The sequence below is a fragment of the Myotis lucifugus genome, unplaced genomic scaffold (genome assembly GCF_000147115.1).
Source record: "Myotis lucifugus unplaced genomic scaffold, Myoluc2.0 scaffold_117, whole genome shotgun sequence".
Classification (NCBI taxonomy): Eukaryota; Metazoa; Chordata; class Mammalia; order Chiroptera; family Vespertilionidae; genus Myotis; species Myotis lucifugus.
Genome location: NW_005871165.1, coordinates 1,257,612 through 1,271,736, shown reverse-complemented (window position 1 = coordinate 1,271,736; position 14,125 = coordinate 1,257,612). Strand labels below are relative to the sequence as shown.

The 14,125-nt window shown below is 44.9% G+C and overlaps 1 protein-coding gene and 1 pseudogene across 2 annotated transcripts in view; one reads left to right on the top strand and one right to left on the bottom strand.

Annotated features, from left to right (window-relative positions):
- TTC12 (tetratricopeptide repeat domain 12) overlaps positions 1 to 14,125 on the top strand; it is a 38,248-nt gene that overhangs the window by 3,971 nt on the left and 20,152 nt on the right. The window contains exons 5-6 of one of the 2 annotated variants that reach the window (XM_023757926.1): positions 4,130 to 4,189; positions 10,531 to 10,602. In XM_023757926.1, coding sequence (XP_023613694.1) covers positions 4,130 to 4,189; positions 10,531 to 10,602 — 132 coding nt within the window. Of the gene's footprint in view, positions 1 to 4,129; positions 4,190 to 10,500; positions 10,603 to 14,125 lie in introns of both variants that reach the window. The other variant, XM_023757925.1, reaches the window with a different exon arrangement.
- On the bottom strand, positions 8,911 to 9,270 carry LOC102432963 (annotated as a pseudogene).

The following is a 14,125-nucleotide window of genomic DNA, read 5'->3' as shown; positions in this document are numbered from 1 at the left end:
CCAGTTTGGGTGAGGGGTCGGTAGTTCTGGTTTCTGGTCATTCTGGTCATTCCGCTGTTTAGGTCTCTGGGCTTCTATTATATAGGATGGGCTCTGTTTCCTGGAATTCCATGCAAAAACTGTCGCCCAGATGTTTAATATCTACTACTTAAAGAAGGGACAAGGTGGATAGTTTGCAGTTGAAACAAAATGTCACCTGTGACCTTATCTTGAAAAGCACCTGAGTCTGTGTGTGGTAGAACTCTCTGTTGCTCAGGCCTGGAAAACCGGCAGCTTCCTGGGCGTGACTACCCAATGGGTAGTGTCTGTCAGCAGGACCCGTGTGAAATGCGCTGAGGCCGTGTCATTACAAGAGGAAGAGCCCGCATCAGCTCCAGTTTCTGTAACTGGAGACTAAGGATACCTTGCTGTGTGTGCTGAGGAAGAGTGTGCAAGCAGGACCTCTGTGGTTCTGAAAATGTGGAAAAGCAAAAGGGAACGGGGAAGTTACAGGGTGCTGACTCCACGCTTGGAGGCCACAGGTTTGGGAAGTGACAGTGACTTAAGGATAAGTAAATCCAAGCTCTGTATAACTCATTAACTCAGCAGTTTAGACTCGAGTTGAAATGACATTTACCTAGTCCCATTGGTGGAGAAATTGTTATAAAGAAATGATTGGTGAATAAAATAGCCAAGGGTTGATTTAGCATTTAGTGTACATTTTATCACCCTAACAGGATCATACATTTTTTAGGGCAAAAATTGCCATACACTTTTCCCCTTAATGCTTTATTAATAACAAATGTTCAATAAATTCTTTTAAGTTACATAACACTGGAGGCATAATAAGTCAATTTAAGGGAATTAAGTTTCTGTTGCCACTTCAAAAGAAACATTTAAATGCAAACAATTAATATAATAATTATAGTTCCTTTTTATTTATCCCTAAATTGGTCCCTGAAACATTTGCCTACTAATGCTTGTTCAGTCTTATTACTCTGAAGTTATTTGAAAGCAATAAAATTGAATTGCTTTGAAAATGTTATGTAACTCAGACTTATATCTAATTCAGATGGTCTATACACTGATTCATCTAAATTAGTTATATTTTTACTGTACTCAGTTTAAACAGCACTTTGATTAGCTCTGGAGAATCACATAAGAATGACTATAGATGAAAATAAGTAAATGCACCGAAAGCTGTGATGAAACAGTTCCTCCCAGCTTCCCAAAGAGAAAGCTTACTTGGAGACAAATAAATGCAAAATGTGCTGCCTAGTGTTAGGAGTCATTTGAGTCATTGATTGTTTTTAAGATGCCTCCCCTGTTCGCATGTAATATTAGAAAACACGTCATGAGGACCCTGTCAATTGAGTGTTTCTGCTTGCTAGCGAGAAACTGACCCTTTTATTGCTTTGTTTTCCTCCTGGAGCTAATGTTATGATCAATGGATTGCTGGTGTCATTTAGATAAATCATTTGGAAAAAGTAGTTCTTAAATGTGAAAAAGCAAAAGGGAATGGGGAAGGTATAGGGTATTGAATCCAAGCTTTAAAAAGAACAAAAGAAAAGAAAAAGTAAAAGGCTGTAGAGAAATTGTTGAAGCCCATGCAGACCTTTCAAGTCTGTATGTTTCCTGAAGAGCAGTGTCATGACATCATGGCTGCAGTTGTCTAGAAGGATGCTAGTTTCCAACTCACATCCTCTGCCTTTCAAATGCATCCCAAACCCTGAGGAGAGGGTGGTGCCTGATAGAACAGAAAGCTCAGGGTCAGAGTCCTCCAACTTCAGTTAGTACACACTCCAAGTTAATGAAAGCACCCTGTAGCAGCTTCCCGCAGGAATTCATTAGCTGGCTGCTTCCAGCTCCCTCCTCACTGTGGTTGGATGCTGGCATTCCCCATGAGTTATGTCACCGACCATGTAGATATCTCATCAGTTTTATTGTAAGAATGTCACGGTGCCCTGGTGCAAACCTCCATGGAGTGTTGGCTCTACTAGTGGTGACCTATGGGACTCTGCAAAGCCACTCATCCTCCTGGTGCCTGGCTTTCCTGTCTTATAACAGGGGGACCATTGCTGCTTTTTAGGGAACTGTGCAGAAGAAGAGTGCTTAGCGACCGAGTGCATCTTGATGAGAATTCACAGACCACCAGTTGTGTCCAGTATTTAGGACAGAGGGCCCCGTAGCCACTGTGCTGGCTGTTAAACATCCTTTCATTTGTTTACATGACACTAGCTCTTTGAAACTATGGGTGAGCTAAATCGGTTTAGTTTGAATTGATCACAGAATTCTGCATCTATTCTTGATTTTCTGGATTTCCCCCAATTCTAGAGGATCCCAAGAGCACTAGGTTCATGGTGATGGTCTAACTCTTGAACATCTTCCCATTTCCTGTATCTCTTCTTGCTGTGCTCATGAGGAAAGACAAACTTTATCTTTTTCTGGTAACAGTCTTATTGAAATACTAGAGGCCTGATGCATGAAATTAGTGCAGGAGTAGGCCTTCCTTCCCCCAGCTGCTGGCACTGTCTTCCCTCTGGCACCCGGGACCTGGGCTTCCCTCGCAGCCCAGGCTTCATCCGGAAGGTCATCCGGAAGGACGTCCTGAAGGACGTCTGGTCTAATTAGCATATTATACTTTTATTATTATAGACTAGAGGCCCAGTGCACTACTGATGGGGTCCTTCAGCTGGGCCTGCAGGGATCAGGTCGAAACCAGCTCTCTGACATCCCCCAAGGGGTCCTGGATTGCGAGAGGGTGCAGGCCAGGTCGAGGGACCCCACCGGTATACGATCTGGGCCAGGGAGGGATGGTGGGAGGGCTCCAGGGCGTGTCCGACCTATTTCACCCAGTCCTGATTGGCCAGACCCCAGCAGCAAGGTAACCTACCAATTGGAGCATCTACCCTGTGGTGGTCAGTGTGTGTCTACCCTGTGGTGGTCAGTGTGTGTCATAGCGACTGGTCAAGTAGTCCAACTGTCAGACACTTAGCATATTAGGCTTTTATATAGATAGATAAGTGGCATACAGTTCACTTTAAAGTGTACAATTCAGTGTTTTCAGTATATTCAGAGTTGTGCAACCATCACCACAGTCAATTTTAGAACATTTTCATTATCCCAAAAAGAAACCTTTTAAGCAGCTCACCCCCACCCCCATTTCTTTCCTCCTCCACCCCCAGCCCTAAGAAACCACTAGGCTACAGTAAGTCCAGTTTCTGCAGCTTTAAGCAAAATGACATATAAGGAAACCAGTTTTACCTGAGGCTAGTTGATATACATGAATTAACTTCCTACCAGCATCTCACCAACATAATAACGAAATGATGTTGAACAAAACTATTGTTATTCAAGGGCTTGCTGTACCTTATATCTTCTATACATCTGATAACTCTGGGCATTTCATATAAGTGAAATCATATATATTTTACCTATTGTGTCTGGCTTCTTTTACTTAACATGTTGTTTTCAAGGTTCATCCATGTTGTAATATGGATCAGTACTTCATTCCTTTTATTGATGAATAACGTACCATTGTATGGCTATACCACATTTTATTGATCCATCAGTTGATGGGCATTTGAATTGTTTCTACTTTTTTACTATTGTGAATAATGCTGCTGTGAACATTTGTGTACAAGTTTTCTCGTGAACTTATGTTTGCAGTCCTCCTGGGATCATACGGTAACTGTATGTTTCATCTTTTGAGGAACTGCTAGACTGTCTTTCAAAGTGGTTGTACCATCTTACATTCCTACCAGCTGTGTATGAGGGCTCTGATTTTTTTCACCAACACTTGTTATTATCTTTGTTACTACCTTTATCATTTCACAAAGCTGTCCTCTCCTGGTTTGCTCATTGCTCCTCTTCCTATCCCTGCAGCTCTGGCAATGGTAATTAATGGCTGTCCACTGTTGCTAGCCTGGGTTCTGTAACATTCCTGTTGGTTTCCCTAAGTCCTGCCCTCACCTTGTACATAGTCCCCTTATTAAACCGTGATGATAGCCATCTGTTATGTGCTGGGACCCCGAGTGATGTGGGGAGGGATCAGTTACTTCTCATCACCATTGGACTGTGCTTTCTGTGTGAGCTAAAGACTGCTTGCTACAGAGTTGTATGTGAACAGCAGCTGTCTGTGTCATTACAGGCTTACATGAAACTTGGGGACTACCAGAAGGCACTAGTGGACTGTGACTGGGCTCTGAAGGTAAGAAGGTGTTTCCTTCTCCACAGGATGGAGTGGGGTTGGCTTGGGCCAGAGGCTTCAGTCCTAAAGTGAGTAGAGGGGACCTGCCAAAGTGTGGTGGTGCGCAAGGGTAGAGGTACTGCCGTCAGAGCCCCAGTTTCTTCGCCTAGAAAACAGCTAGAATAGAATTGTCTTGAGGGTTTGGACAATGTACATAAAGTACCTACTCTTAGAAAGTGCTCCAGAGAGGCTGCTGCTCATATTGGTTTCCCAGGGTTCAGTAGAGCGGGCATCCTCGGCTGTTGTGTCAGCAGACACGTTGCTTCCCTTGGTCATGCCTCCTCCTCTCTCTCCAGCCCGTGGGAGCTTGCTTCCGCAGCGCCATTCTTCCCCATCGCTCTGTGCTTTCCCCTCCAGCCTTAAGCATTTGGAAATGTATGCCAGCATCCCCTCTTTGCATCGGATTAACCAGAAGAAAGAATTCCTCTTGTTCAGCCTGGATGCTAGTCAGCCTCAGGCAGATAGTAGCATAATACTGTGCTTGGCATTTCCTCCAAAATCTGCCCAAATAGACAATTAAAGGTAGGGACTGTTGGGGAAAATATTAGAAGGGCTTTTAAAAGATAAATGTCATGATCATAGAGACATTATTTCCGATGACTACTAAATAGTTAAATAGCCCTTAATCCATATTCCCCTAAATTACTCTGTCATGGGGGCTTTAAACAACCAAGACCAGTGCTTCTCATACTTCCTCGCCAACGTGCTGCCAACGGAATGAGCATGAGCCCCTGGAGGGTCTAGAGGCAGAAAGCATGACATTTCTTTTTGGACATGTTTTTTATCTTAATGATCTGTGTGAATTTTGCATTGCACTCCATACAATTTATCTGTATGTCTTAATGCATGCATATTATTTTAAATAACAAAATCAAGCACAATTGGAGTGCCAGGAGAACATACCAGACTTATCTTGGGACTTGATTCCCCGAACAGCACCCTGACCGCAGCTAAATGGGCACGTGGCCCAGGCAGGAGCACACTGTGTCGCAGTGTGCTGGCCACACGCGTGCTTCGTGTTGCGAGGTAGGCCAGGAGACGGGAGTGGAGTGCAAGTTCACCTTTGCTATGGTTTATAAAACCCCAGGGATCCTCCCGAGCCACCATCTATGTGCTTGACTTCTTCCTCCCCTACAGCATGTGGTGGCGACTCAGCCATCATCACAGTCCTCACGTTACAGGAACTGTGGGGCCCCACAGCTCCAGCACAGGCCACCAGCCTGCTTTGTCACTCCACTGGGTCATGATTTCTTTCCTACCATCATCTGTAAGAGAAGAGAGATGTCCTAACAATAAGAGCAAAACCCAGCATTGGCTGCTTGCTGGCCTTGAGCTGTCGCATTTGAGCCTCATGTCGTTCTATTCTACTGTGTTCAGTACCACTGTTATCCTTATTTTTCTGGCATGGAAACCGTGCCTCGGAGATTAGTGAAGTAACCTGCACAGGACCACACAGCGGATGTCGGTCTAACAGTGCACTGAGCTCTGAACCATCTACCAAAACACCTCTTCACAGGAACCTTGAACCCACAGCCCCTGGCTGGGGGTCTCACTCCCTTCTGTGGAAGAAACGAAATCGCCTCTTGGGGCTCCCAGGAATATCTTTTCTGATCTGAAAAGAACCAAGGCGGTAGTCACACCGTCTCAGACTCAGGGTGACACACTGGTCTGATCCCAAATGTTGACTGAAGCACAATGTAATTACCAGTGAAGCCCAGGCCAGAGCAGGCCCAGCAGAGCTGACATTAGAAGATGCTGACACTCAGCAGCCAACCTTGTTAAAGGCCCAGCAAGGCTCCCAGTTGAAGCATTGGGTAAACATTGGAGGGATGGAGAAAAATGTAAAGGGGTTCCGAAACCTAACAGTGGTTAGCTCTACATCAAAGCCGTGAACTAAAAAGTTTCACTCTCTTTAAAAGCACTGTATCGATAGTGGAGGCCAGTGCGCTCCACTACTAATAGTATTAGTACCTTCGTGCCTGTTGAGTGTTTCTGACAGCTCTGAATTGGCAGAGACAGGCCCAGGATGGTATTTCAAGACCCATGTTCCTGGTCAGGGAAGATCAGGCAGCAAAGCTGGTTTTAGTTGGGGTCAGACCGTCGCTCTCTCAGCAGAACACCTCCTGCACAATAAAGCTCGTCTTCCTCACAGTAAACATGTCTTCCTCACAGTAAACATGTCTTCCTCACAATAAAACCGTCTTCCTCCATGGCAGGATTCCCTTCAAGGGGATATGAGATCACCTGAGATCATCCCTGTGACGCTCCACACATGATGGAAGCAGAAGGAGAAAATCCACTAGCAGCCCTTTGCTCAGTGACTGAGGAAGATGTCCCCGCGACACCCCTTCCTGGTGACTCACGGTGGGCCTGGGCCAGGCGCTGGTCCGCCGGTCGTGATGGTTCTGTGGACACGTGGCTCTCATGAGCCTCAGTGCTGCAGCTCCGCTTTCCCTTGGCCATGCCTTTCCCGCTTCCTCAACCCCACCCTCTCAGTCCTCCAGGGTTCAGTCCTCAAAGCTCCCGTTTCCTCTCACGGTTCCACTCTCATCTCTGCAGCAGTGGCTCTCAGACCTACTTCCCCAGTGTGCGCCTCCTGGCTCCAGGTCTGCGTGTCTCTGCCTCCTGCCAATTTCCATCCGCTGGGCAGCATCTGAAACAAACTCTTCATCTTCCCTTCCGCCTGCTCATGGCACATGATGTCTTCCAGGCATAGGCATCCCAAAACTTATGACATGACATCCTCCTTCCCCTTATCACTTATGTTTGGCTGAGGCTGCTCAATTCTTTCTTTGACGGAGCTCTGGTGTCTGCACTTTTCCTTTCACTCCCACTGTCACTAGGACATCAGATGTTAGCCCTCCTTCTAAGTGATTGTTCTGGTCTCCTCCCTTATCTCCCTGTCTTTCCCTCTGGTCAGTTCTGCACGCTGCCTCCAGACCAACTCTCCAGCCACAGCCACAGATCAGTCATCCTCCTCGAGCCCGGCATTCAAGGCCTCTATGTGGAGACACAGTCCAGCTCACCCCTCCCAGCCTGGTCTCCCCTCTGTCAGCACCTGCTCCAGGTTCTGGACTGTCCACTGCAGCTCCCTGAACTCTCTGACCTCGACCTTGCTCAGCCCATTCCCTCCATCCTCTCTTCACCTCTCTGTACTAGTACATTCAGCATCCAGCTCGGGTCCATCCTCCTCTGCTGCCCTTTGTGAGCCTGTTTCTTCAGAGTGCATTTCCTTCTGCTGAGCTGCTAGAGCACTTTTCTGCAGGAGATTTGGTATAATTTTTGAGCCTTTGGTGCCTGGAATCAAATGGCCAGATTTTAAATCCCAGCTCTTCCACTTGGCATCTATGTGACCTTTAATCCTTAGTTTCCTCGTCGGTAAAATGAGGATAACTGTATGTCATAGAGTTTTAAAGTTTGTATGAAATAATTTATATGAACCATATGGAAGGGACTGTATGCAAATGCACTATTTGTACTATTACTGCCATTCACTCAGCAACAAGTCAGGAAACAATATTCATGGAAATTCATGCCTCTATAAAGGGCTCTCCAGTAACAATTCTTGTTACCTCTTCTATTTTTTTTTTTTTGAGAAAAGCCAGCGTAAAGCACTTTTATTGCAATAATAAAACTTGAAACTCATATGTAGTGCAGGAGAGGTGGGTGGGGGGTAGGCAGCCATAATTTCTCTCACCAAATCACTACACAGGACAGCAAAGGAGTGAGAGGAGGGAAGGAAAAGCCAGAAAACGTTGAGCTCAGCAGGGGGAGGTGAGCATCAAAAAACAGGAGATGCTGAAGCTGTGATGACCAGCATCGTTTTCTTAAGACAACACTCAAGGATTTGTCATGATGGCTGGGCTTTCATTGGGTTTTAAGTGTCTACAAACAGCACCTTCAATTTAAACTTTCGATTGAAGTTCTTAAAATTTAGGGAGTGGTGCCTGGAGAGCTATGACATTATAAAAGTCCTGAATATCTATTAGAAAAAAACCACAGGATGGGGGGGAAAAAAGCCAGGCCACGAAGAAGGCTTCAGAGGTCCCTGCTGGCCTGGGGACAGATACCTGTAGTGTCCAACATCGCAGTGAAAATGATTTGCTTTTAAAAGGCAGAGGGTTTAAGGGGAGAGTGGGCTGGGGCAGTGGAAGTGAGGGCTCTCCCCTCCCCACTTCAGTTTTGGGTAGGGCTCTTAATTCAACCCAAAGATATCTCTCAACTTGGAGATAGTTCGGCCCTCAACAGCGCCTCAAGTCTGCTATGGCTTTGCAGCGCAGGAACAAGAATGTTTAATATATAATAGATAAAAATTTCATCCAAAAAAATAAAATAAAGATTCTTGCATCCCCCACACACCAATTCCTAGTCTAAAGTTAACCCATTACTTGTGCTGTTAATACTTGACTAATATGTAATTGAAAACCTAGATCCAAAAGACTGAAACTGAATCTTCACCCCAAAACAAAAATAAAAAGAGTAACTTGAGGTTTATGGCATGTAGTTTAGGTCAACACACATACGAGGAGAAAGGGGAAGAGCAAAGCTGGGTGACAGAACACATTCAGTCGGGGCAGATGTTTATACAAAGTGTAGTGGAACATCAGGAAAAGCTCAGCACGGATTCGCGTGTGCACGTCCGGGGCACCAGATCCCTCCATGGCACATCCAAGCACAGGAAGCTCAGGGAGTAAGCCATTCCTGTCATTCCAGTGTTAGAAGTTCCACATCAAAGACGAGAGTGGCATTTGGTGGGATGATGCCTGGGTGCCCAGTGGCACCATAGGCATAGTCTGGGGAGATAGTCAGTTTGGCTCTCTGACCCACACTCATCTGGGCAACCCCTTCTTCCCAGCCTCGGATCACCTCCTGCTTGCCTAGCATAAACTTAAAGGGCTTGTTTCTGTCCCGGGAGGAATCAAATTTCTTTCTATCTTCAAGCATCCCCGTGTAGTGCACCACACAGGTCTGGCCGCGCTTCGGGAAGGTGCGTCTCCGGGGGAGATGGTCTCCACCTGCACTCCCATGGGGGCGGCGGCGGCGGCGGCGATGGACAGCGTGGACCGAGAGAGACCTCTTCTATTGTTATTTCACTTTTCTTTACATTTTCTCTCTTGTCCTGAAATGGGTTGCTATTGTAACTGCAGCAGCAGCCTCAGATACCATCCCATGGGAGTGTTTGACAAGCGTTTCCCCCTCACAACAACAGAGAGAGAGAGAGAGAGAGAGAGAGAGAGAGAGAGAGAGAGAGAGAGAAAGAAAGAGAATGAGAGGAGGAGGGAGGGAGGGAGAGGAAGAGAGACTGTTTATAATTATCTTCATTTTCCACATGAGGACAATGAGCATCAGGAAAGTCAGGGAACCTGGTCAACATCCCACTTCTGGTGAGAGCCACACCAAGGGTTCACCCCAGACGTTTTAGACCCTGAGCCTCACTCTTTTTTTTTTTAAATTTCTTTTTGTTTGTGTGTTTTCTTGAGAACCTCACTCTTAACCTCTTTAAACTGAACCCTGAAGGGCATCTGACCCAGCCCAATGCCTTGTACATAAAGCGGATTCAGTTACTTAATTGGATGTTTTAAATTGCAGTTTATGTCTTTGTGCCAGGCATTCCCTCTGGAGTAATAATTAGGAGCAGGCAGGGGCAGGGCCCCTGTGCACATGGGTGAGTCTCAGCCTCGGGTGTCAGTCCTGCCTTTTGAAGGGGGCAACCCTCCTGGCCTTCAGGGATAAAAGGATAAGCTCCCAGGGTATGACTGTGGTTTACTTCAGGGAAGGAACTTCCCAGGCCTAGATGTAATGATCATCTCGGCTGCTTACCGGAATAAAGTGTCCTTTCATCTAACAAACCAGTGATTTTCAGGCCTGGCTGCATTTACGTCACCTGGAAAGTTTAAAAAAATAGATTGATGCCTGGGCCCACCCCACAGTACAGTGTAATTGGTGTGGGGTTCAGCCTGGCCGGTAGCAGTTTTATAAGTGTCCCAGGCAATTCCTATGACCTGCCACGCCCAGGAGCTCTTCCAAACAAGGTTTCTGGTTTCTTTCCTGACCGAGTGTCATTAAATGGAAATGCAAGCTGACGGGCATCATTAATCAGTTTGCTAGAGAGCTTTCTCGTGTATCCTGGCTCCTTGCAGGCATCAGTTAGCTTGGTCCCAGAGGCATGGAAAAGGTTTAGTTGTCCACTCTGGGACCTGTCCTGGGAACAGAGCCTGGCCTCAACAGTTAGCTGGGCAGTCAGGGGGTGTCGGTGACCCCAACCTTCTGAGGCGTCTGACTGGTCTTTCTCTTCCGTGCAGTGTGATGAAAAATGCACAAAAGCTTATTTCCACATGGGCAAAGCCCACCTGGCTCTGAAGAACTACAGTGTGGTAAGTTCCTGCAGGAATGCAAGTGGCAGGTTTGATCGCAGCGATGCTCCCGACCGTCTCGAGGAGAACCTTGTTCCTCCAAGTTGATTAAATATCAACCCACCTCTTAGTATTTTCCAGGGAAAATCTTAAGCTCTTAGAGTAGGGAAGGACGTTGAGGGCCCTCTAGGGCAGCCCCTGCTGTAGCAACCCCTCTGCAATGTCTCACCAGTGTTCAGCCCTGGAGGAAGCATCTCTGGAGAGAAAGACAAAGGGAAAAGATGAAAACGAAAGGCACTTGTAACCTTTTCACCCAAAAGTAATCATGCTGGTATATCTTCACAATTCGCTGGTTTTTAGTTGATTCACAGAGTTGTGAAACCATCACTACAATAAATTTTGTAATGTTTGTGTCACTTCCCCCAAAGGCCATACATTCATTAGCAGTCACTCCCTTTCCCTCCACCCACACCTGGGCCCTAGACAATCACTAATCTACTTCTGTCTCTATGCATTTGCCTAATCTAGGCTCTTCATCTAAGTAGAATTACACAGTATGTGGCCTTTTGTGGCTGGCCTCTTTGAGTTAGCATAATGTTTGCAAGGGTCATCCAAGCTGTGGTATCAGCACTTCATTCCTTTTATTGCTGAATATCCCATTGCATGGAGAGACCACTTTGTAATGGGTTGTTTCCACTTTGGGCTATTGTGAACATCCAGGTACAAGTTTTTGTGAGACATTTGATTACGATCCTCTTGATTGTAAACAATACCTAGGAGGGAACTGCTGAGTCACATAACTGTTTAACTCTGGAGGAACTGCCCAGTGTTTCCCAAAGTGGCTGCACCATCTTGATTCCCACCAGCAGTGTATGGTTCCAATTTCTCCACATCCTGGGGAAATAAAAATACTTGTTATTATTTGTCTTTTTTATTATAACCATCCTAATTGATGTGAAATAGTATCTCATTGTAGTTTTGATTTGCAGTTCCCTGATTTCTAATGATGTTGAGCATTTTTTCATGTGCTTACTGGCCACTTGCCTATCTTCTTTGGAGATATGTCTCTTCAGATCCTTTGCCATATTTATATTATGGATAAAAGTCCCTTATCGAATAACTTATTGGCAAATATTTCTATCACTCTTTGTGTTGTCTTTTCACTTTCTTGATGGTGTCCTTTGTGGTACAAAATTTTTAAATTTTTTAAAAATATATTTTTATTGATTTCAGAGAGGCAGGGAGAGGGAGAGATAGAAACATCAATGATGAGAGAGAATCATAGGTTGGCTGCCTCCTGCATGACCCCCATTGGGGATCGAGCCCGCAACCTGGACATGTGCCCTGACCTGGAATTAAACCATGACCTCCTGGTTCATAGGTCAATGCTCAACTACTGAGCCACACCAGTTGGGCCAAATTTTTAAATTTTGATGAAGTATACCTATATTTTTCTTGGGTTGCTTATGCTTTTGGTGTCATTTGCCTAATCTAAGATTTACTCCTATATTTTCTTCTAAACATTTTATGGCTTTAGCTCTTAAATTTAGATCTCTGATCCAGTTTGAGTTGATTTTTGTATATGGTATGAAGAAGGGATCCAGCTTCACACTTTTATATGTGGATATCCAGTTATCCCAGCACCATCTTTCTGAAAAGACTATTCTATCTACCACTGAATGATTTTGCCACCCTTGTCAAGAATCGATTGATCATAAATGCATGGGTTTATTTCTGGACCCTCAATTTTGTTCCATAGATCTATGTGTCTTTTCTTGCGCCTATACCACATTTGTCTTAATTCCTTTAGCTTTGTAGTAAATTTTGAAATTGGGAAACAGTCTTCTAACTTTGCTCTGCCTCTTCAAGATTATTTTAGCTATTTTGGGTCTCTTGATTACCAACAAATTTCAGGATCAGCTTGTTAATTTCCACAAAGAAGCCAGGTGGAATTTTGATGGAGACTGCAGTGAATCTGTAGATCAATTTGGGGAGTATTGCCATCTTAATAGTAAGTTTTTCAATCCATGAACATAGAATGTCTTTCCATCATCAGATATTAGATATTTGTCTTTTAAAAAAATATTTCCGTTGTTGCATTTTAATTATTACAATAGTCTTATTGTAATAAGGTTAATAGTAGAGAAGAAAAAAAGAAAATGTTAATTTCCCCTTCTCTACCAAATTCTATTCACTCACTTATTCATTTAATTATTTAACTCAGCAAATATGTATTGCATGCTTTCTATGTTCCAGGTACTGCCCCAGGCAACAAGAATACAGCAATGAAGAAAACAAAAATCTTTGACTTAATTAACTCATATTTTCAGGGCAAGTGGCCAGGAGACAGAAACCAAATAAGTAGATGTGTGGTATGTTGGGTAGTGATAGTGTTATTGAAAAAACTTAACCAGGAAGCAGCAAAGGTGTAGAGTGGTCAGGAAGGACCTTTCTAAAGGAAAGGAGATAGTGAAGTAAAGAAGTGGATGTATAATGGGGGAGTGGGCCAGGTGAAGAGAGAGCAAGAATGGAGCAAGGCAGGGGGAGAGTGATAAGAGATGAGGTCAGGCAGGTGATGGGGTAGATGGGGGCCTGATCCCCTCGGGCCTTGCAGGCTTTGGGAGGATCTTGGGTTTTATTTTGAGTGAGCTGGGAACCATCAGAAGGTTTTGAGTAAAGGAGTGAAATGGTCTGATTTATGTTTTAATGGCTCACTCTGCTGTATTTGAGCCGTTAAGTTGAGACTATATTTTGACAAGGTAATAAACAACAGAACCAGTAATAAGGCTTTTGCAACAAATTATCCAAGTGAGGTGATGATGGCTTGTACCGGCTTGATGATGATGGAGGTGATGAGAAGTGATGGGATTCTGGACATATACCGACAGGGAAGCCAGCAGAAGTTGCTGATAGATTAGATCTAGGGTTAGAAAGAAGTTGGATACAGGATCACTGTCCTAGTCCTTTGGGGCTGCTATCCCATAGACCAGGTAGCTTAAACCACAGACACTTATTTCCCACAGTCTGGACTCTGGGAAGTCCAAGGTCAAGACACCGCAGATTTGGTGCCTGCTTCCTAGTTCATAGGCAGCCAGAGTGAGCGAGCTCTCTGGGGCCTCTTAGTAAGGACACTAATCTCGTTCTTGAGAGCCCCCTCTTCATGACCTAGTCACCTCCCACAGGCCCCGCCTCCTAAGCCATCCCCTTGAGGGTTTAGGTTTGAACATAGGAATTTTTAGGGACACAAACATTTAGCCCATAGCAGTTACCGTGTTTGATGTGTATCCTCTATCCTGCGACACTGTTCTTTACTAACGCGGTTTTTCTTCAGTTTATTTCTTAATCCCAATCTTCTAAACACGCCTTGAGCCTTCAAGAAAGCTCAGAACTGTTTTGTTTTGTTTTTCCTGTGCTTTTTCTCTTGGTACCCTCTGGACAGTTCTCGATATTCCTGAGGACAGCACTGCCCTAAACCCAGCATCATGCCTCGTGAACTAGAATCTTTCTTTTTCCAGAAACTTTCTGTCCAACACTTTCCTCAGTG